This window comes from Triturus cristatus, chromosome 2_2, assembly GCF_964204655.1.
Source record: "Triturus cristatus chromosome 2_2, aTriCri1.1, whole genome shotgun sequence".
Taxonomy (NCBI): domain Eukaryota; kingdom Metazoa; phylum Chordata; class Amphibia; order Caudata; family Salamandridae; genus Triturus; species Triturus cristatus.
In genome coordinates this window covers 825614684-825639666 of record NC_140582.1, presented here as the reverse complement: position 1 = coordinate 825639666, position 24983 = coordinate 825614684, and the positions used below count along the sequence as shown (strand labels likewise).

General features: G+C 37.4%; 1 protein-coding gene across 1 annotated transcript in view; it reads right to left on the bottom strand.

Moving 5' to 3' along the window:
* Positions 1 to 24983, bottom strand: part of GABRA2 (gamma-aminobutyric acid type A receptor subunit alpha2) — a 647485-nt gene that overhangs the window by 44434 nt on the left and 578068 nt on the right. Inside the window, exon 9 of the mRNA XM_085642160.1 lies at positions 18750 to 18952. Coding sequence (XP_085498286.1) covers positions 18750 to 18952 — 203 coding nt within the window. The remainder of the gene's footprint in view (positions 1 to 18749; positions 18953 to 24983) is intronic.

The window sequence follows — 24983 nt, the reverse complement described above, 5'->3', positions numbered from 1 at the left end:
CGATTTGGATTTCCTAGACCTGTTCTTACAAATGGAAGAGTCAACAGTTTTATGTCAGCTGTGAGACATACTATCACAAGAAAATCACCTAAGAATACCTACAACCTTAAAAGAAAAGAAGAATCAAAAAATATAAATGACTACAACCCAGTCATTTTATCCATGTGGAACGCTAACATGGATATACAGTATGTTGCTGACAATTCCATTGCTGTTGCTCGATATGTAACGTCTTACATTACGAAATCAGAAAAAACAGAATTGAAGGAAATGTGGGAAGAGATTTCTCACGAGAAGACTGTCAGTAAGAAGCTGTACAGTTTCAGTTTGAAGATGTTATCGCATCGAGAAATTGGATCCTACGAATGTTCAGATAGGTTATCTTCTGCAAGTCTCTACTCGAAGTCAAGAAGAATAATTTGGGCAAGTTTAGGCCTTGCAGCAATGAGAAATCGGGTACTGAAATCTGTTGGAGAAATTGAATATTTGGCTGAGAATGACCCAGAAAGTACAGACATATTGAAAACAAACATGTTGGACACATATTATCCCAAGAGAAGTCATCATCTGGAGAACATGTGTCTCTATGAAGTGTTACAGAACTACATTTATTCACGGAAAGCTGCAGAAGACATCAACAGTGGAAAATATAAAGTTGTTGGTGAAGAAGGATGTTTGGTGAAGCAAACCAAAGAAGTTTGATAAATCACCGGAAGCTGAGTTGCGACACTACCGACAAGAAAGAATTTTACTACTTGGCTCTTTTACAGTTGTTTAAACCATGGCGTACAGAGGATGAACTACTGGGAGAATTCCAGAGCTATGAAGATTCTTTTAATGCTTGCAAAGACAGCATACAATGCAGTACATTCTCAACTTATCTGCAAATGTTAAATGAAGAAATTGAACAGGAAACTACAATTGCAGCAGAAATAGCTAGAGACAGTTCTCAGGACAGCCAAAGTTCAGGAACACACAGTCAAGATCCCCTAGGACAACCAATCGTTGAAAATGAAGCATCAATAGCCATGAATGAAGTGGAAACGGCTATGAATCAAGCTCAAGAAGAATTTATAGACTTAGAAAATTTGGAAAGACAACTGAATCAAGAGCAGCAACAAATTTATGAAGAGATCAAAAACAAAATTGATCACGGATTTCTACATATCAAAAAAGAGTGCTCATGCACATCATTTCATCCAATCAGGATGTATGTAAGCGGACAAGCTGGCACTGGAAAAAGTTTCCTAATTAAAGTCATCAGAAGCTACCTAAAGCAAAAAACGGATTCTACTTTGTCTTGTGTGGTTACTGCTCCAACTGGGTTAGCAGCATATAACATAAAAGGAATCACCTTACATCGTTTGCTAATGTTACCAGTGGAGCATGAGAACAAAATACAATTCAACAAGCTAACTGGAGAAGCATCCTTGGAAGTTTCACGAGTATTGAAGAAGATGCAAGTTCTCATTATTGATGAGGTGAGCATGGTATCAAACTTAATGCTTGCCTTTGTGCATTTAAGAATGCAGCAAATTTTGAAGACAGACTATGACGTGTTATTTGGTGGAAAACACGTCATAGTTTTTGGGGATCTTTTGCAACTTACTCCAGTTAAAGGACAACCAGTGTTTAATACTGTGACACATGAAGACACGAAGAAGTCATTGGGAAGCATTGGAAATACAAATATTTGGTCCTTCTTTGAGTACAAGGAACTTACAACTAATATGAGGCAAGCAAACGATGAAGAATATGGAAGTATTCTGAAAGATATCAGGATTGGACTACTCACAGAAGTTGGGAAAAAAGCATTACAGAGTCGGCTGCTACATAATTTATTTCCAAAGGAAGAAATAGTTGCAGAGAAAATATACAAGAATATTGCAGAAAACAAAAGTGTCATCTGCTTAATGCCAACTCTACGTGAATGCTCAATATTTAATGAGGAGCTTTTGAAATTGGAAAAGGAAGACATCAGGAAATTGGAAGCAGTGGACAAAATTGAGGATGGAAGAATTACTGTCACAGTAACAGGCAAACTGAAAAATAAATTGGACTCACTAGAGAAGAACATCTCCAAAACAGCAGGATTAGAAAAAAATCTATATGTTTGCATGAACTGTAGAGTGTTTTTAAGGAGAAATTTGGATGTTGAGAAAGGCTTAGTGAATGGAGCGATGGGAAGAGTTGTGGGTTTTATTAATTATCAGAAAAAAGATGGAATTGAATGTTTAAAAATAAAATTTGATCAGATAGAGGAAGTTAAAGACATTTGTCGTTGTTCAGTTCGTTTCATGCTTGTGAAAGACTTATATGTACGTAGGAAGCAGTTTCCGTTTTCACTAGCATATGCTGTAACTATCCACAAGTCTCAAGGATTGACTGTAGATTGTGCATTTGTGAACATTGGTTCAACTGTGTTCAAAGAAGGTATGGCATATGTAGCTTTGTCACGAGTCAAAACATTATCAGGTTTATTCATGATAGACTTTGATGACTCAAAAGTTAGTGCTGATACAAACTGTGTAAAGGAGTATAATAGATTAAGAAGAAGCTATGCTCCTCATTTAGGTCAGTATCCTGTGTTGGAGAAACGTGTAGTTTCTCGTAAAAGGAGAAATGAGAATATCTGTAATGAAGATATAGAGAAGAGGAAAAAAAAGAGGAGTGATGTAATTGCAAACAAAAAGAAAAAGGACAATGAAGAACAGGTTGTAGGATGTCATTTTGAAAATAGCTCTGGTGTCAACTGCTACGCTAATGTAGTGCTGAATGTTGCATTTTATCTGGAAAGTTTGCAAGAGCAGATAATAGTAAATCAGGGAAAAAGATTCTGTTCAGAGCTCAGTCTCCTTTTTCAAAAGCTGAGTAAAGATAAAACTCAAATAGAAAGTGCTACTGATATTAGAAAACTTTTAGATGTATGTTCAGGACGAACACAGTTTTCTCAAAATGAACAGCAAGATGCACACTAATTTTTGATGTATTTTCTTCAGGTAGTGGAAGAAGAAGGAGTTCCCATTGACATTTTTTTTGGTCTCTCTTATAAATGGGAACATAGTTGTGATAATTGTTATAATATATGTGGCTCTATTGTTGATAATGAAAGGTTTATTTATTTGACATTGCCAGAGAGTAAAACAGTCACTTTTGCAAAATTAGTTAAAGATGCTAATCATAGCATGAAATGTGGTGAGTGTAATTCTGACATGTTATCAACATTAATTTTAAGGGAATACGGACAGTATGTAATTTTAATGATGCAACGATGTAGAGCTGATGGATCAAAATTGGATACTTTAATAAAGAAGTTTACAGGACAGCAATTATCAATTTCAGGAAAAACTTTTGTAACTGTTGCAATAATTTTCCATGATGGACCTACTGTTACTTCTGGACATTACACAGTTTATCTAAAATGTGAAAAAGGCTGGACACTGTGTAATGATTCCCAATTGATTTTCAAACAACGTTTGCCTTTTGATTTAGCAAATTCCTATCTAATCTTCCTGAAACCTAAATTTTAGAGAGATTTGGCAAGATCTGGACAAAATAATTTTACCATTTTACTGGATTACCATTGCAATTTTGTAGAAAAAAGATTTTTAAAATTATAATTTGGCCTAAAGGAAAGATAACCAATTTTAATGTGGACTTTTTTAATTTTTAATGCAATTTTGAAAAACCAATAATTTAGAGATAATCGGTAACTTCTGCACATTTTAAATTTTGGAATGCTATTGGACTGCCATTGGAAATTTTTTCAAAAATGATTTAAAAAATTACTATTTGGCCATGTGGAAAAGTAAGCAATTCTATTGTGGACTAAATAAATTATTCAAAAAATTTTCGTGAACCAAAATGTTACAGAGAATTGGTGAGATCTGGACAGATTAAACTTTAGAATTTTAATGGTTTTCCCTTGGAAATTTATTCCAGGAAAAAAAAAAAAATACTATTTGGCCTAAAGGAAATAAAATCAGATGTATTTTGGAGTTATTTGAGATATAATTTTGTGATTATACTTCTGAAACAAACATATCAGACGGTATTTTAAAGAAAAAAGTATTGTTTTTAGATGATATTTTTTTAGAATAATATGCATTTCTGTAATGATAAGTTTAAGTGAGAAGAGATTCTGGGCTTTTTTAATACAATCTTTGAGATTGTTATTTTTTTTTGCCCGCTGTAAAATGATGAATGCAATTGCTTTCACAATTTATAGTGAAATGCAATATATTCTGAAAACAGCAAAAATAAGGCAAAAATATTTTTTGGTAAAAAATGTAAATATGTGTACTGTATTATAAAATGGTTTAAAAATATTAATACTTTTTTCTTTTTTTTCAGATCGATATAGAAAATTTTCGGAAACTACAACCATTTTAAAAACTATTTTTTAAAAAAACAAATGAATAAATATTTTTTTGAGTGAGTATGGTAAGTCAATAATAATAATTGTAGTCTCTCAAGGACCTTCTAATGTGATAAATGATTTTTAGTGTTTTTTTTAAAAAATAAAAAAAAAGGTACGCTTACCGTACGCGTACGGTAAAAAAAAAATAAAAAAAAGTTTTTAAAAACATATGTAAAAAAAAGATGAAAGATAAGGTTGGCTCTTAAAAGAACCGTTGTGTTCATGCAGGGACAGAGGAAAGAAAGATTGGGAATATTAGACGGTACGACAAGTGTGCTGATCTATTTTACTGTTCACCAGGGAAACACTGGTCTCCCTATAAGTAATTAGATCGTGACAAGTGGCGCACCGTACTTCAACCCTCGCAAACCGAGGGTTAATTTCCAGAGGGCCAGCAAAAGGAGATTCTCCCCCCACAGATGAAGGGCTCACCTGACCTGCAGAAGAAGGAGTCTGCCCTGCAGGTGATGGTCCAGGCTGAGCTGCTGTGGATGTACTGGCTCGTCTTTCTGAAGAGTTACCTCCAAAAAGATGACCATGTGTCCTTCTGTGTACATCCTGGAGGTGTCTCTTCATGGTGTGATTCCCAAAGGAATACTTCCTGTTAGGATTACCTCTAGAAAGTACACGCTTACACAGCTTGCAAGTAACTAAGGGTGCATTCACCTTTTGCTGGCCTTCTGGAAAAGTAAAATAATCCCAAACATAAGAAGGCTTTACTTTCCTCGCTCTCTGCCTCAAGACAGTGCTGCTGGTGCTAGCCTCACTCTCAGAAGAGCTCTGCTGTTCTGCCATCGTATCCCAAAGACAAACCAGCTCCTTCTCCCAAGGGATCACAAGCAGAAATGAGGGGAATGGGTGTGGTGTAGGAGAGTTCTAGAACTGAAAGTAGTTTCAACCAATCAAAAGTTGTGTTTCATGATCACATGACCAACCGTACGCTTACGGTACGCTTACGGTACGCTTACGGCAAAAAGTACGCGTGCGCGTAAAAAAGACACGCGCTTGCGCGCATGCGCATGACAGTCACTCCCCGGCACTTCCGCGTAACGTGCGCGTGTTGCGTAAGCGCGCACGCGTCCCACGCGCAGTACGCGCGGCTACGCAAAGTACGTAACTATACGCAAGCAGCGTAGATAGATTACGGACGTTGCGTAAACCGTACGCTTACCGTGAGCTTACGGTACGCGTACTATAAAAAAAAAAAAAAAAAAAAATCTGGAAATAAATTTTACATGTTTATTTTAAAAAATATATATAAAAAAAATATTTAAGGATTTTAAAAATTTAAGCATAGTCTTTATAAAAGATAAGAAAATCAAATTAAAAATATGTTTGAAAAAAATGAAGAATAAAAAAAAAAAATAGCATTTAAAAAACCTTGCAAATTCACTGAAAAAACCATGGGTTTCACACACGTTATAGTTAGGAATTAGCATTTAAAAAACCTTGCAAATTCACTGAAAAAACCATGGGTTTCACACACGTTATAGTTAGGAATTAGCATTTAAAAAACCTTAGAAATTCACTGAAAAAACCATAGGTTTCACACACGTTATAGTTAGGAATTAGCATTTAAAAAACCTTAGAAATTCAGTGAAAAAACCATAGGTTTCACACATGTTATAGTTAGCTGGACATTTTACTTGTAAAAAACCAATGAAATTGCCCCGTTATAGTTAGTTCAGCTAACTATAACTCGCGCGCCCGCAATGCACTGCTGATGACGTCACATATTACATCACTCATGACATGGTCAGTGACATCACTCATGACATCACTGATGACATCTCAAATGACATCACTGATGACATCACTGATGACATCATCCTTGTGATAGAGTGGCAGACCTCCTCTCACCTTAATATAAGCTTTGATACACACATTCAAAAATAGAGACAAAAAATTTCAAAACAATGGACATACCAATACCAGTTACAACAACCTCTTCAGTAATTCTAAGATCCACATACACATCCACTCATTCACCAACAGTCCTATACAGTCACTCATACATGTACTCACTCATCATATGTACTCATACATCTATACATCCTGTTACACAATGCCACTCATCCATAGAGTTACTCACACACATAGTCACTCATGCTAATAAAGAATAAAACATACATTTACTTGCATATACAGTAATACACACACCACCATACTTACTTCTACGGAAACTTACACATACTTAGTCTTTTAAACAATCACTTATAGAAACACATACTTATTCATACAGGAACTCTTTCAATCTCTCCCTCTCACATATACTCACATATATACACCAATAGTCACATATACTAGTTTAAAACATATGTAGTTACTCCTGAAGACACTATTGAGACAGTCATTCACTCACTAACACACCCATACACACACTCATCCACCCATACAGTCCTGCACACATGCTGTCTTCAACACATACAAACAGTGAGTCACTCATTCATGCATCTATGCACTACGTAATACCCCCCACCGTACCATACAGACACTCAGACTGATACTCAAAAAAACAACTAATAACCTATATAGACACCCATGTAGCTACTCACCAACCCATGCAGCCACTTATACACAAAGTGAGAGATACACTTAATCAGTCAGTTACACAATCAATTTTTCAAAAACAAATCATCCATTTAGACACTTATATACCCATTTATTCTTCCATCGACCTTGAGATATACATATATAAAACATATTTAATTTTCAGAAAAACACACATTCACTGGATGATGTCATCAGTGATGTCATCAGTGATGTCATTTGAGATGTCATCAGTGATGTCATGAGTGATGTCACTGACCATGTCATGAGTGATGTAATATGTGACGTCATCAGCAGTGCATTGCGGGCGCGCGAGTTATAGTTAGCTGAACTAACTATAACGGGGCAATTTCATTGGTTTTTTACGAGTAAAATGTCCAGCTAACTATAACATGTGTGAAACCTATGGTTTTTTCACTGAATTTCTAAGGTTTTTTAAATGCTAATTCCTAACTATAACGTGTGTGAAACCTATGGTTTTTTCAGTGAATATATATATATATATATATATATATATATATATATATATATACACACACATATATTGGTGTCTTGGTTATAAGATACCTCAAGCCGACGGTGTATGTAAGAGGATTAGATATTATATACCAGGGAGATTTAATTTTGAAAAGATTCCTTTGGTTGGTGCTGAAACATGTGCCTTTTTGTTCTCTCCAAATGTCACAGCTACATATCAGATGTCTTAGTGTACCATCCTATTTGAGAGTCACTGGAAATTGAGAAGAACTTCACCAATTATTTTGTACCGCTGGTTTAAGAAGCTTCAATTTTTACTTGCCTCAGGAAATTTTCACATACTGATTGAAGTACCAACATTACATGCTTCTCATAATCTCTTTTTGTCCTGTGCCACTCTTGTGTTGAAAAAAATGTCACCAACTCTATCCTTCTGGACACGTACTGAATAGGGTATTTGTGTCTGAGTACATTTTATTCAATCTTGCTGTTTCCCTGTCACTAGGTTCGATCATTCAGCTTGGCTGTTTGATTTGAAGTATTCTGTGACATTCCAGCAGCATTGATTCCTTTCTAATATATAATAAATTAAGTGTAAGTTCTCTAATATTAACAACGATCTGAGTATTTTACTTGGGGCCTTCACATGTAGCTTGTCAGACATTCAGGCTAATAATGACAGCTTCAAGTCTTGGCTATTATCAGTTTCATACACGATTGCCTCAGTGGAGTCCACCACCAGCCATGCAGGAATTCAAGGTGTTGGAAAGAACGTGATGTTGTGTTTATTATCTTGTTTAAAAAAGTAAATATATGGTTGCACTTAAGCACAACAAAACCCAGATCAGGCAGGCTATGTCTGAGTTGTATTCTTATTGTATCCTCTCTGCAGCATTGTTTCTCAGGACATAAGGGGTGAAATAGATCAATACATAATCTGAATTTTAAAAGATTGCAAGGATTTACATAAGGAAAGAGATAGTCATACAACTGGTTGTGTACTGCCTGGAATGGAAAATTCTATTGCTATCGTGAACATTCATGGTCGGACTAGGAGAGAAAATAGTCCCAGGCACCAAAATAGATGTGGCACCCATTAGTGAACTAGATAGCTCTAAAAAAGTGACCCATGTTTGCAAATTGGGGCAGTTTGAAACATGTAAATACATGCTGCATAAGTGTTTTGCAAGGCATGGAAGACTGCATGAATATTTGCTTGTTCCAGGAAATGTTAGTTTTAATGCCAGAGACATCAACAGTAACAATTGACATAAAAGACCATAAAACAGGACAACAACCAACCCCAAAACAGCCCACACACTGACATGTAGGCCAGTCCATGCTCCTCCTGTCCTGAAATTGCAAGAAATGCCACTTAGAAACTTTTTGCCAACTTCTTGCCTGGAGAACCGACAGAGACCAGAATAACCATTGACGTTGAATCGCTGGTAGGCCTCAGTTTGCTACTTTGTCCCACTGCAGGTGATTTGACTACCGGAAACTTCTGAGAGTCTGAATATAGAGGGCTTCATAGGAACTAACGCCTAGTAGCATTCCTTCAATGTCTAAGCCTCCCCAGACACGGACTGCAGATTATGTGCACTCAGAGCATTCCCACCTTTGTCAACGACTGCACCGGGACCACACTCTTCAGAAACCTGCTGTTGTTGAGCCCTGCTTCAGATCCAGCTTGCAACGTTTCCGACTGACAACAATTTTTTCTCCATAAATGTTTTTAAGTCCAAAGGTAAACTTTCCACTGGGACAAATCTGGTCCCTGTAGCTGAGCCATGCTCCATCACGGTTGGCCTTACTTATGACTTTGAACTGGTAACCGCAGTTAGTGCTTCATAGTTTTTTTAAGCTATTTTAATTCAACCCTTATAAATAAATTTTTCTGGTTCTACTTATTGGATTTTTATCATTTTTATGTCACTATATTTACTAAAATAGTCTATATTTGTGTAAATTGTTTTTTTTATTTTTCTTGTGTTGGGTTTTCACTTTATTACTCTTTGAATGCTGCATAAATATGTCCCACATTGCCTCTAAGTTAAGCCTGACTGCATCGTACGAAGCAAACAGACGCTTAGGCACATGTTTAGTTAGTGATGTTGGTGTTTCACCATGACAAGAATTGTGGTTATTATTTGAAGTGGGTTCTCACTCCCCTCAACTAATACTCCAATTTCTCATGAAAAGTACCTTAAAATGTACTACAAAATGATATTTACAAACTGCACTTCTAAAGAACTATTGCACCAACAAAAAAAACAGTAGTATGGCCAGCACCACATGTGCCAATAACAGGTACTTCAAAACACTCCCACAGAAAATAATGGGGTAGGCGGTTTAAATAAAACCTTTCAGGAAATAATGTTAATTTAAATTACATTATTGAAAATAGTTCAAAATATAAATACATTTAATTTATTGTTAAACAGCCAAAATATACTATATATTTAGTTATCAACTGTGAAATATTTTAACAACTTTTTAAAATGTAAACATTGTTGCAGTTTTTTTGTTTATTAATATATAAGGACATTACTTTTAATTGATTCTATGCATTACTTTTAATATTTATGAATCCATAATTCAAATATTGTTTTCTTTATGTGGGAATGCATCATTTAATTTAAACTTCAGAACAATAATTGTTATTTAATATAATATATTCTATATATACTTAGTATGATTTACCATATAGAGATCTCTGCTCTTACTGTGTTGTCTCCCTCCAATATAAAGAAAATTCCCCCAGTCAACTGAGCTATCTTTTACAGCACTTCATCTCAGTTAAATATGATATGGTCCCAGAAAACCCAACTTTGGAAACATACCAAAAGGCAACAGCATTATGTCAGTGTGCAGAACTTTGTATCCTCATCAAAGGTCTTCCCTTTGTAAATGAAGAAACTATTTTGGAAAATAAGCCCTGTCTGGTTCTACATATGGGCGTTTGCCAGTTGTGAGAAGAGAGAGTTTTACTGAGAGCAAAGTAGCTTCAATGCATTTTTTATATTATAGTAATGCTTACCATAAACATGCTACGCTGGAATGTTGTAGGCAAGCCTTTTTAAAATCTTTCCGATCTTCATGTTCTCTACCAAATTTCTATATAAATAAAAGTGGAAGGTGTGTAAGTAGTTCCTCTCTGACTTTCTGCCTGCATGTCTAGTCAGCCCCAGAAAAGGTATTACACACCTTATCAAAGAACGAATTCTTATCACTGGTGAGTGGAGAGGTTGCTGAGAACACAATTAACTACTTTGCAGTCTTTCAAACAGAAACACACCACATCTGTCACTGACTGAAAGACAAAGAGAGATAACATCTTTTTGTAGCATGGTTAGTAAAATTCTAGGTTCATCACTGAATATGATTTTTGATAATTGCAACTCTGCACAGATGTATCAGGCATATGAAAAATTACTTTTATTCACAAGTAGGCTTTTATCAAAAGAAAAGGCTGTAACAGAAAATGCAGTGAAGATGACATTTTTGGTTCTTTCACTTTAGGGGGTTATCACCTTATATATCAGGCAAGTCAACGTATTGGATATTATGCACCAACACATTAAAATAAGTTTTCTTTAGCATGAATCTACTACAGCTTTACTTACCGCAGTTTGGAAATGCATTGGCATGCCTGAAGTCATGCTTTAAAAGTTACTTGATGTATGAATCTACAGTAGAGACCCACATGTTACATCGATTCTTTAAGCCCTTGGTACTGTGTTTGCACCATTGTACTGTGACATTATCTCAAATTTAAACATTGTTTAAGGGTTTTCCCACATGCATACTGTATACTGTTTAACAGTTTCCCATTGTCCAGAGTTAAATGTTCCAGATATATAGCCAGAAATAAATGGGGGGACATCACAAAGACATGTATGTTCCTACAGGAATATGTAAAGAAGATGATTTTATTAAGAGGAAAATTGATTATATAAAGGGATCCTTTATATGAATAAATATAATGAGGAAGTGGTTCTTCTAAACAAAGGTAAACCCTCCAAAAAGGTGATGAGATGCCGAAGTATAACATGGGGTGAATATACTTGAGCCGAAGGGAATTTATCAGTCTAGGCCATAAGACTGGTGGTTTCTATCATGTTCCTAAATATTTAGGAGTGAAATAAAAAAAAAACACTTGGGATAGGTGTTTCACTTTTGAATGGTTATAACCTTTATTACCAAGAAAAGTTTAGGAAAATCATTAAAATCAGCCAGGCTAAGTAATCAGATGAAATAGGTTTATTAGCAAGGCTTCTGCTCATAACAGCACTAAAAGAGTGGGGCAGGAAAGACAGAGCCAATTTCAAAATTGTTGCAGAGAAGAATTAACATGAGTCGAAATGAGAACAGAAGCAATACAGAAACTAAAAGAGTGGGGCAATGATACCAGAGCCTATTTCAAAATCATTGATGGAAAATAGAAGCATGATACTGAAACAATCTCTTAATAAAGAGATAATCCTGAATAATCATAATTTCAGACATAGATATCGGTAAATACTTAAAAGGTATAAAATCAAAGCAAAAGATATGTTTCTTTCCCAAAAAGAGTTTCATCAATGTTGTATCATGAACCTTCATTAAATTGGAATGAATCCAAATATGTATAACAAATAATACATAGGCATGCACAATGTGAGCAATTACAGATTGAACTCTGCTTAAAATAGATATTTTAATTCTAATGGTTGAATCATGGAAGAACGTAAATGTAGGAAAGTTTGAGGTTTCTGGAAAAATTATCTTTATTTACCCTCACATGTCTATTACAAAGAAGGACAGCCACCACCAAGCACACTTTCTTACCAATCTCATCTAGGTGGGAGAGTAGAATGGGGCCACTGACAGATCTAAATAAATGAAGGCAATAACACTGACTTTAATATCTGCTAGGCTTAGGTGATCAGTGAAATAGTCCAAGATGGAATGTGCCACACCCCTGGTCTGGAAACCGATTGCTATGGATGAAAGGGAGAGACTTGTGAGAATGAAAGTGATGCACAGAGATGCTGTACATTATAGTTAGATAGGAAGGTAAGATATTGGGCAGAAGTTTGTCAACTCTTCTAGATTGAGAGTAGACCTTTCCAACCAGGGTAAACAACAGCACTTGAATAGGGTTGAAAGTGATTGCTATTGGTACCAGAGAGAGTAAGGGTTGTCATAATATTGTGAACATCTACTTTTGTAAAGAAAGATATCCTAAAAAGTAAGGAAATGTATGCTACAAAAGGCAGCCAATTGATTGAAAAAACAAATCATTTGAAGAAATGCCAACTATTAACTACACTTTAAATAGGGGGGGGGTCGTAGCATGAATAATCACATGGAATTACCTAAGAATTCTGTAAGATTTCCCTTGAATTATGCAAGAAAAGTAATTCTGTGTTATGCCCTATTTCTTAGTGCAAAAATGTGCCCTAGTGTTCAAAATGGATGCAGGGTTGCACTTTATGCTAGAAATAGTGCTATGTGCAACAGAACACAAATAGCAAGTCCGAGCAACTGCTCGCTCTTATAAATGTGCTCTTGGGGTAAGATTTTCCCCCAACTTACTCCTGCAAATTTAGAGCTAATTTCTTAGTACAAAATAGTCCCTTGCATCCCAAATGGACCCAAGGATGCATTTTGCACTAAGTAACAGTGCCGAATGCAGCAGAGCATGACAATTACGTACATATATAGCCTGAATTCTATCCTCCAATTTTCTGTTTCATTTCTCCATTCCCAGTCTGGTTAAGATTTTAGAAGAAATGTGTTTGTTGCTTGACGCTCTATGATCTAAGAACTAGGGTATACTTGTTTTTATATGGATTGACCCTTTTGTATCTAGCTTGGAAGACCGGTACTGCACTATATAACATTGGTTACGTTGAATAGGGATCTTATGCACTTTAGTTACAACTAGGGGTGGGCGGAATTTGCGTAATCGCGTTACGCAAATCTCCACGAAACGGTAAAAAATCTCCGCGAACACGCAGAAATTCCGCGAACACGCGGAATTGCTTGTTCGCGATACTTTTTTCCTGTTCGCGATCGCTGTGTGCGTGCTCGGGGTGAAATATCTCGCGAACACGCATATTGAGAACGCGAACAAGCCAAAAATTTCGCGAAGTCGCGGAACGCAGATTTTTGGTCAATTTCGCGTTCTCCGCGGAACGCGAAATTACCCAATTTCCGCAAATTCCGCGAGCGGAACGAATTTTACGGCCCAGGCCTAGTTACAACATCTGAGACATATCTCTCTGTGAAGGACAGTACAGCCACTTTTTGTGGGAGTCAGATGCAACAACATATGATTTATTTATCTTATTTTCAAGAAAGACGGGGGTTGGGTGCATTTTCACTCTATACATGGATATGAGATTTAAATATTTATTGTATGCATTGGTGTTGGTTCTATTATTTTATTTGGGCCTCCAGAGATTTTCTCATTTTTTATGGTGTATATTAACAATAAAGTGGGTTGTTTAAAAAGGCATTTTCACTCTATAATGGATGAGGCTGTTGTAGTAAATCTAATAGTGGAATAAATTCTGCAGTTGAATTAGTGTCAGTTTGGATTTTGACACTATTGAGGAATGATGTGCACTTTATGGGGTTGGTGCAATATAAGTATGACATGCAGCACTTGCACTTTATGTATATGCAGAAAATATGTACCACTCATGAGTGAGTCATGTTGATATTATGATGGATTACAGCCCAGGTACCCCAGACATCATGTTGGACAACCCAATCTTTATATGGGTTCCACATATATCTTTTGTATATGAGGCACCGAAGGAATTTGTTTACCCAGAGTAATGTATGGTTGTGATGTGTTGTAAACTCAAAATCAAGATTCTTGTTTGGGTTGACTTGTATTATTTAATTTGGAATTTCAATGTGGCTGACACCCCAGGTCAGTATAGCCGAGTAGGCACTCTAGATGATGCTAACAGGAAGTGTTTTATAAGGATGTAATGGTCTTTTGCTGCTTTTTAAACCCTGAGTGTGTGGGTGATGGGATAGCCTGGTTGAAGGCATGAACCGAAACACATAGACTTTCCATGTGGGGTGTTGCTATGATATATAAAATTATAATAAATATTTATTAGCACCTGGACATGAGTAGCATAGGAGAGTGCAGCTGGATTGTCGGATATAGATGGTTGCTGTGGAAATATGTATATATATATATATATATATATATATATACAAATTCACTTAAAAAACCATAGGTTTCACACATGTTATAGTTAGGTGGATATTTCACTCGTAAAAAAACAATGAAATTCCCCGTTATAGTTAGTTGAGATAATTATAACACGCGCGCCCGCAATCCTCTGCTCATGACGTCACCTATTACATCATTCATGACATAGTCAGTGGCACTCATGACATCACTGATGACATCATCCTTGTGATAGAGTGGCGGTCGTGCGAGTTATAGTTATCTCAACTAACCATAACGGGGGAATTTCATTGGTTTTTTACGAGTGAAATATCCACCTAACTATAACATGTGTGAAACCTATGGTTTATTTAGTGAATTTGCAAGGTTTTTTAAATGCTAATTGATAACTATAACGTGTGTGAAACCTATGTTTTTTTCAGTGAATTTGTATGGTTTTTTAAATGCTAAGTTATGTATGTATTATTATTTTTTTTAAATATTTATTTTTCAATAAACTACGTATTAATTTTTTTTTTTAAAGGTTTTTCACCATGCGCGCACAGTGCGCGCACACCCGCGATTTAAAAAAAAAATGTAAATGTTTTTTTCTGCCTTCGGGGTCCTTCAGGGACCCCCTGACCAAGGCTAGGGGGTCAGGAACTCTCTACCCTGCCCCCTTTTCATGTTCGCCACCTTCCTTTTCCACTCTCGCACTGAAAACAAACAAAATGGTGGCCGACACTTCCTGATTTCGACCGATTCGAACGTTGACTGACATGTAACAATCAATCAGAATTACGCTCGCGCACGTTAGGGTGCACGCACGGTGCGCTGTTATAGATATGTATGTGCTTTTTAATGCAATTTTCTCTGGAACTACTGAACAGATTGACTCCATATATGCAAAAGGCACATCCCTGACCTGAGGACTACCTCTCTGCCAAATTTCAAGTAATTCTGTTCAGCCGTTCGGGCTGTACCTTCGACTAAAGGTCCTATGGGAAAATGCATGGGGAAAACGCGTTTTGGGACCCCCCTTTTTTCTCGGCCCCCACTTGACGAATCCCCCCGAGACTTTCAGGGTAGGAGCTGAGCGGAATGCCCCATTAGTTTTGAAAATTTCGCGAAGATTCGTTAACCGGCGCCAAAGTTATTCAAAATGGAATTTTGAGATTTCCTATGGAAACACGGTCCTAACTTTAACTATCTGCTGGTGACCGCCAGTAGATAATATATATATGTATTGATATTGATATATATATATATATATATATATTACCTACTGGCGGTCGCCAGTAGGTAGTTATAGTTAGGACCCCTTTTCCATAGGAAAACCTCAACATTCTATTTTGAATAACTTTGGCGCCGGTCGATGAATCCTCACGAATTTCTCAAAATAGGTGGGGCGCTACGCTCCGCTCCTACCCTGAAAGTCTCGGGGGGATTCGTCAAGCGGGGGCTGAGATAAAAGGGGGGTCCCAAAACGCGTTTTTCCCATGCATTTTTCCATAGGACCTTTAGAACGAGCTACAGCCCGAACGGCTGAACAGAATTACTAGAAATTTGGCAGAGAGGTAGTCCCTAGGTCAAGGAAGTGCCTTTTGTAGGTTTGGTGTAAATCTGTTCAGTAGATTCTGAGAAAATAGCCTTTAAATCAATATATATATCTGAGCCCGCTTACGGTACGCTTACCGTACGCTTACCGTAAGCGTACGGTGGCGTGCGCGAGCGCGATTCTGATTGGCTCTTAGATCTTAGTAAACATTCGAATCGGCCGAAACCAGGAAGCGGCGTCCGCCATTTTGTCTCTCGCATTGAGAGTTATTTCTCAAACTTGATGCCCAAAAACATGTTACGGGGCATTTTTGACAACTCCCTCCCACACAGTCATGTTGAGGGAGTCCCCAAACATCCCCCAAGAGCAAAAACGGTTTTATTTTTTTTTCGGCAATTTCGCCGAGTACGCTTACCGTACGCTTACCGTAAGCGTACGGTAAAAAAATAAAAATAAAAAAAACACTATCCACACTTACCCCACCCCCTGTGCTTTTGGTGGCCGGAGGCCACCAAATGTACAGGGCTTATTAATAGGTAAAAAAAACTAAATTTTGGCAACATGAAATTATAAAATCGAAATAAAAAAAACACTATCCACATTGACCCCACCCCCTGTACTTTTGGTGGCCAAAGGCCACCAAATGTACAGGGCTTATTAAAGTTGATAAAAACCGTGCACGGAACGAACCGGGTTAAGTGGGCGCGCACGCCTCGAATGGCGTAAAGTAACTTAGCATTTAAAAAACCGTACAAATTCACTGAAAAAACCATAGGTTTCACACACGTTATAGTTAGGAATTAGCATTTAAAAAACCTTGCAAATTCACTGAAAAAACCATAGGTTTCACACATGTTATAGTTAGCGGAAATTTTACTGATAAAAAACCAGTGAAATTGCCCCGTTATAGTTAGTGCTGGCAACTATAACTCACGCGACCGCAATCTTCTGCTGATGACATATGTGTCTTTATGAAAAAAAAATATTTGTAATATATGTATAGCTAAAAATGTATGGAAGAAGACATGGGCAAATAAGTGTCTAAATACAGTATTAGCATCAGCAGAGGATTGCGGTCGCGTGAGTTATAGTTGCCAGCACTAACTATAACGGGGCAATTTCACTGGTTTTTTATCAGTAAAATTTCCGCTAACTATAACATGTGTGAAACCTATGGTTTTTTCAGTGAATATATATATATATATATATATATATATATATATATATACATTTGTGTGTATTTATATATATATATGTATACATACATATAATACATTATATGTATAAATAGATATATTATATATATTTATATGTCAAATTACTATATTATAAATTAATATTTTGAAAATAAAATTTAATACATATGTAATTTGATCAGTTAATACGCTGTAATCTTTCATTTTATTCATTATTGTTAATAAATTGTATTTGAAATTAATATACATTTATATTATATATTAAAATATGTTTTTATGAAACATTTTTACAATAATAAACTTTAAATATTTTCCGTATACTTTCCCTTAGTGTGTTCTCCACCTTCATGGGCTAAGTTACCAGTAGTAACATTACAGTTAGAAATCCTGTTGAATGATACACCAACCCTTGATATAAGGGGGTGGAGACGTAAGTATGTACCTAGGTTTAAATCGAAACTCGGAAATGGTGATTAGTAAGTAGTGTAGAGTTACTGTGACATATACTAGTAAATAGATATATGAATAAATTATACGCTTATATCAAACTACCCTTGGTCCGATATGACTAATCCCATCATCATTTGCAAGCCTCAATTGGTGATTGTCCTTTTACTTGTTTTAATTGACTTAATATCATTTCATACATTTAGGAACTTGATGATTCGCTCATGGTGGCTACTGACTTTACACTAAAATATGTGTCGAGGGAAAACTCTGACGATTAAACACTTTTACTAGAAGTGCTATGGTGTTCTACTTTCTTCAGACACAGGCAGAGTAGCATGTTCTCAGCATATTGTCAAACATTGCGTTTTTTGTATCCGATCATATCTGTACGCAGCATAGCTGCAGTCAGTGATGTCCATGGGAAAAGTGTTATGTCCTATTTTCTATGGCTAAGACAGATGGAACAGAAAATAACAGAACTAGCTCAATAACTCAATTGTTATGCTTCTATCAATGGTAGATGAATATAAGGGAAATGTTTGTGATAGTTCGTCGGAATTTTTTTTATAAAAGCAAAGGTATTGTTCACGTTTTATAGAAACTATATTGACTAATAAATGGGATAAACTCCTGAATGATGTAAATGGTCAAAACTCAGTTCAATTAGGAAATGTGATCAGTGCTAAACTAAGCAACGTTTCTACACAGACAACATTTTATTGAATTTTAAAATCGAAACCTTTCAACTTGGCAGTGTTTCACTTAAAAGTGACTTTCTGAAATGGTACAATTAAAGAATAGAACGAGGGATAGCATAGCATAGCATGCATGGACTTTGATTACTTTAAATTCCAATATGCATTTTTTTTGTGAAACGTCTCTGCAGGTGTTCAAAAAAGTTGCTTTTTTCTTTCTTACCTTATCATTCACAACACTTTTTCCGTCCCATGCCCATCCTCGTTTTGTAAAGTAATTAACAGTTGCAAACTCTATCAATGCAGAAAAGACAAAGGCATAGCAAACAGCAATAAACCAGTCCATGGCTGTTGCATAAGCTACTTTTGGAAGCGAGTTCCTAGCACTGATGCTCAGTGTCGTCATTGTCAGCACAGTTGTTACACCTGTATAAAAAAGATTAAAAAAGGAATCAAACATTTACAATATTTGTTAATTATTATTACTGTTTATCAGAGTAGTCATGCAAATCTTGTTGTGGTAGAACACAATAATTTTAGAGCTAACAATGTTAACATGTACATACTGTATTTGAGACCTCATATGCAATACAATTGTAACCAAAGGAAGTACCATTAATTTTAGTGCAGTTCTGAAGATACATATGCATCATAGTGAAGACCTTTGCAGAAAAACCAAAGAAAGATATGCATTTTTACTTACGAATTGAAGAATGATGTCAGGAAAATCATTTGAAAACATACAGAAATGTCAGGGACTTTGCATAGCAAGAATATGCTGCAGGACCTAATGCCCAGCACATCAAATAAAGGGCTTTACTGCGGTGCGTTGCCCTTTGTTGTTTTCTTTTTAAGTAGCCTCGGGCTATAAGTAATTCAAAATGTTTGGCACTGGCCTTGCGTATTACTTCAGATTTTTACTGCCGGGTGTGTGGTCAGTGCTGGGGCAAAGTATGTGCAACCCTGGCTGGCAACCCACTTAGCTGACACCTTCCTGTGCCGTTGCAGGAGCCAGCATGCTCTCTCTTTCCACCCGTGTTCTCGTGGACTGGCTGGCAGCAGTGCGATGCGCGCCCCGTTTTCCACACGTATGGGTATGGGGAGAGGGGAATGCACACCACTCCAGGAATGTGATGGCTCAGGGAGATGGGGTTCTCAGAAGAGATGAAGTTCCCTGGGACAGTTCAAATTCTTTTTGGCCCCGGGGAGATGGGGTTCCTGGTGATGAAAGTAGCTTTGGAGAAAAGACCCAATTCATGCCACCTCCCCATTCTAAATAATGCTGGAGACTACGCTGATCTTCGTGGGCTTTGCCCTCTCCAGAGTAGATTTTATAATCGAAAAGCAGAGTACTATTCGCACTATTTTCCTGGCTAGTCCCCTTGCGGGCCCAAACTTCTCCAGTTAGTTTTTTAGGCCCCTAGGGCTGATTTACATATAGTGTTTCATCCCTGGGGCTTGGTTCCCAATTCTCCTCATGCTTAACCTGCCCTCTCTCAGAACTTCTGGCACCTGGCTTTGCCCGGGGGAGAATTCAGCAGATTCTCCTGATGGTTAGCACACTCTCAGTCCATTTCCGCAGAATGTACTGTGAGTGAGACTCATTCAATAAGTCTTACTCACAGTAAAAGTACAAAATCGATAGTCAAAAAGTAACATATTCAGGTGGATTAAATGGGTAGAATCCATTTGCTATTCACATAGATCCAGCTCTGAAACTCAGTGCTAGGTCTTTAGTTGCAAAAAGTGGATCAGAGCAGACCAAAGAAAACATGGGTGAGGGGTTGTTATGAAGAAAGATGCAAATACATCTAGTGGGAAGTTGAATTAGTTGCTCAGGTATTTCCATGATAATGAAGTCAAAGGGAACAAGCAAACTTTAAGAATGCAGAAGCTAATTCAAATGGTTCCTTTTGAGTTGCCTTATATAAAACAGCTCACCATTCATTGGAGAACTCTTAGACATCTGTTTGCTCACTCAGAATTCCATTCACATTATTCACCTTACTTTTGCATTGTTGCAATCCCTGTTATTATAAGGAGCATGGGTCACACAACCAACATAGCGCCAAGGTGAATATAGCCACTGTGGTCTGCTGTCCCTTTTACACCTCCATCACTGCATCTGCAGCAGTTTGCAACACGGTGCATATCTAAATCCTGCCTCAAGGATATTAATGAGGCAGGACTTTTGTGAATCAGCACAGTCAAATGACTTTGTAAGGCAAGAGTGCCATGGAGGTCAATATGAACAAGGATCACAGAGTCCTTGTGCACCGGTTGGATGAAAGGCAATTACAATGTAGATTTTCCACAGCCTGGTGGGCAGAAAATCTGGATTTTATTAAAGACACGGAGGCTAATATTATGCATAACATCTTTAATGCTACTACTTCACAGCAGCTTCTTTAAAGAATATAGAGCTTTAGAATTCAGAACAAACAAAATCCCAGCACTCCTAAAACACAACCTTCTTTTGTAACTGCAACAACATCTATAACCAAAACAGTTTTAACATTCCCTTAGTTCAAACTTGTCAATCCTCATGGAAATTCTCTTGATGCAATCCAAGTAAAACAATCCATCATGATCACGTGATATGAGCTCCTTTGTACCTCAAACTTGACCATGTGCTATGAATACAATAGAAAACACAATTAACCTGGGCTGGGTAAATCGCAGGGATTATATTAGCCTCCGTGTCTTTAATAGAATCCAGATTTTCTGCCCACTAGGCTGTGAAATATCTACATTTTATGGCACGACCCGGAGGCTAACATTTTGCAAATTTAAAGCATTTACAGTATACAACTTGCCACATTTTCTACTGATGTAAAATAACCTTTTGAAAAGTTACTTTATTAGACCATTCTGCATAGCGAAGAATATTCTGCAAAGATCCTCCCATCATGTAAGCCTTAGAAGCAGCGGCTCCTCTCACGAAATGAGCTCCACACATATTCACATCCACACCAGCTCTACCCATCACCTCTCGCACACATCTACCAAGCGTTGGCGATGATATATATGTTTTTTTAAAGGGAATGAGCAACTGTCTCACACCAACAGGCCTTACCTCTCCCGATCTCCTCTCATACTCCTCCACACAATTTTTCTTTATCATCAAAAAACGGATAAAAAATAAAAAAATAATTACTTTTAGTACATTTTGGTAAATAAAAACATACACCTTCGGGTGAAAAACCTCTGCTGGAAACATCCAGATCTTTCACATCAAATAACCTTCTGAAAGAAATTAAACATAAAAATACAGTCTGTTTTAAAGACAAATTCTTTAAGGTCAAGGAAACATTGTCTTCACAAGATAATAGAAACTACAACACCTTAGAAACATTCCAAACCAAATTATACCTAGAAACAGGAGGTTTCTCAATTCTGATACTGCGCAAAGGCCTGCGCACAAACACATCCTGCCCTACAGTTAAACCGTTAACCAGAATATGACCTGCAGCGATAGAAGATCTATGTACATTCACTGTTCTGTATGCCTACCCTTCTGCAAATCTTTTGACAGATAGTTCAACACTTCCACTGCGGACACTGAAACGGGATCAAAGCCCCTCTCCACGCACCAGCAAACCCATTTTTGACATGCCAATCTATGCATCCTCCTTGCTATCGTGGAAAATGGAGGAAATGCATAGGGTCTGAGACGCGTCCATATCTGCCGAAATGCATCTATTCCAGCTGAATCTGCATTGAGTCTGTTTGTGAATAGATCCACACCAAACAGCCCCGAATCATCTACATCTGCAAAAACACTGACCTGTTCAGCATCCAAACACTCGAATTGTTGAAATTCCTTGAAAACCAATCCGCTTCTAAATTGATCAATCCCGGAATATTTTCTGGCTGTACTCTCACGTTCCTCCTCAGAGAGTACTCCCAAAAAACATTAGCTAAATCCTTTGATTTCGGATCACATACTATACTGCTGAAACATTGTCCATACGCAACAGCACCGAACACCTTACCTTTTTCTGCGTGAAGCATTTTATCGTAAATGAACCCACTAACAATTCCAGACAAGGTATATGCAGCCTCTTCTCCTTGTTTGTCCAACGTCCTCCTGTTGAAACTAAACCACACTGTGCACTCAACCATCTAAACTTGCATCCGATTGATTTACCAGCTCTGGTTTTTCTCCCAAAATCGCTTTCCCATTCCAAGCTTCCATGCTTAACAACCACCATTTCAACTCCTCCCTCGTCTCTTCCGTCAGAGTCAATTCCTGAGAATACTTCAAACTATTTCTTAGATGCATTGCCTTCAAACTCTGCAAAGCCAGATAATTCAAAGGACCTGGAAAAATAGCCTGTATCATGGATGATAGAAGACCAACCACGTGAGCCAGCATCCGCAAAGAAATCTTCCTCTGAGAAAGAACTCTCTTCAATTGTCTCCTCATCCTTTTCAATTTCTCCTTTAGAATTTTTAAAACTCCATCTACTGTATTCACCAAAAAAACCAAAAACTGAGTCTCCTGTCTTGGCACCATACAAGATATTTCCCTGTTCACAACAAAACACAAACACTCTAGTCACCTCACTGTCATACCTGTGTACTCCACCACACACAACTTGCTCTGATCCATGATCAAAATGTCATCCAGGTGAATGATCAATCTCACTCCCCATTCTCTCAAATATGACGCCACTGGACAAAAAATCTTCGTAAAGCACCATAGTGCCAACGAAAGAGCAAATGGAAGACACACAAATTTCCGAAACTTTATGCCCCATCTGAACATGAGATATTTCTGATGTTGTTCCCGAACCAGAAGAGTTAGATAAGCGTCCTTCAGGTCCAGTTGAGTTAACCAATCTCCTGTCTGTAAAATGACCATTAACAAGTGCATGCCTTCCATCTTGAAATGATAGTACATAACCCAATCGTTGAGACTCCTCAAATTTATAACGGGTCTCATCCCTTTGTCCTTTTTCTCTACAAAAAAAAATATTGCTTATGAAGCCTCCTAATTTCTGATGACATTCCACTGTTGCTCCCTTCTGTTTCAATTCTAGAACCTCTTTGTCCACCAACCTTGCCTGATCTACACTGAACTGTGCTCCCTTTGCCACCCAACTTTGAAATGGATCTCCTATAAAATTGATATGATAACCCTCTACTGAATGCATTACCCATGGGTCCCTTGTTACCCTAAACCAGTAGTGATAGAATTAGGCAAGTCTTGTAGTGAAGACTGCTATTTATATACGTACAATGCTAAGTTAGCACAACCGCGTTAGAGGTTAGAAATGCTTGCTCGCCTTTGCTTCACATGAGAACTGTCTGTTGTTCACAGTGAACAGCGACCTTGGTCTGAACATTGTGTAAAGAAACAGTCTGGGTCGCTAGACGGTGCATGTTGTTGGGTTCAGGTTGATCGGCCCACTATTTAGCCATAACACGCACGCAGCTGCAAATACCTGAAAGTCAAGTGCTTTTAATATTGCAGTGCTGCATGCTTTAGACACATTCGGAAGAAGAGCTTTCCCAGGAGCAGAGTCTAGCTGATCCTGTGATGTGATTCCACTAAGCTGATCTTTATGGTATGGGGTTCCCCATTCAAGCCTAGAGACCTTTTATTAGTAATAATAATAATATTAGTTTACTAGCGAAAGGAAGGTGGCTGTCATCCACTGTCATTTTATTATGATTACTCCTTTCATTTTCTATGGTATTGTAACAATGCTGATGGTTTTGATCTTAATCATTTGTCTGCTTATGTTAGCCAAAGTACTGCATCTTAGGACCCGAGGTTTATAAAATAAACTCTTTAAACTTTACCGTGTCTCTGTTTATTCTGTTGTGGACTGATTTGAGAATAATTACGAACAGGTATTTCTGATTCCCACCATTCCTGAGAATACCCTAAGTCGCTTGTTCTGGGTTGTCTATACATTGGGACCGCCGAGATAAAACTTGGATAACGAATGGGACACTGATGCTGGTCGGATAAGGGGTCTGGGTTCTGAGGTGAGTTTTTGGTACACCACAATTCACTGAGGTCCTGGTTTCCTGAGCATAGTTCTGTGCATAAGCAGTCTGCTGGCCTACTTTACTGGGGTAGAAATAGGGTCTAACCTTACCTGCACCTCTAAACCTTCGATCGCTCCATCCTCAACATCCTCTAGAACGTTGCATTTGAGGGTAGAAGCTTCAAACTCGCCAGCCATTTTGTCCTAGCTTGGGGCCATATCCTCTGGAAAAAGAGGATCTCGTAATTCCCTGACCTCTGCTGGGAAATCGACCCCTTGATATCCTAGCACAACCAAAAATACGGTCATTGAAGACCATCTATATATCTCTTTGAGATTTTTGGATAGAAGACCAACAAGCTTAGACATTGATTTTATAAAATCATCTCCAAAGAGAAGTCCTTTAGCAGCAGGACCTCCTTCATTATTAGCCAAATCAACTAACTTAGGGTCAG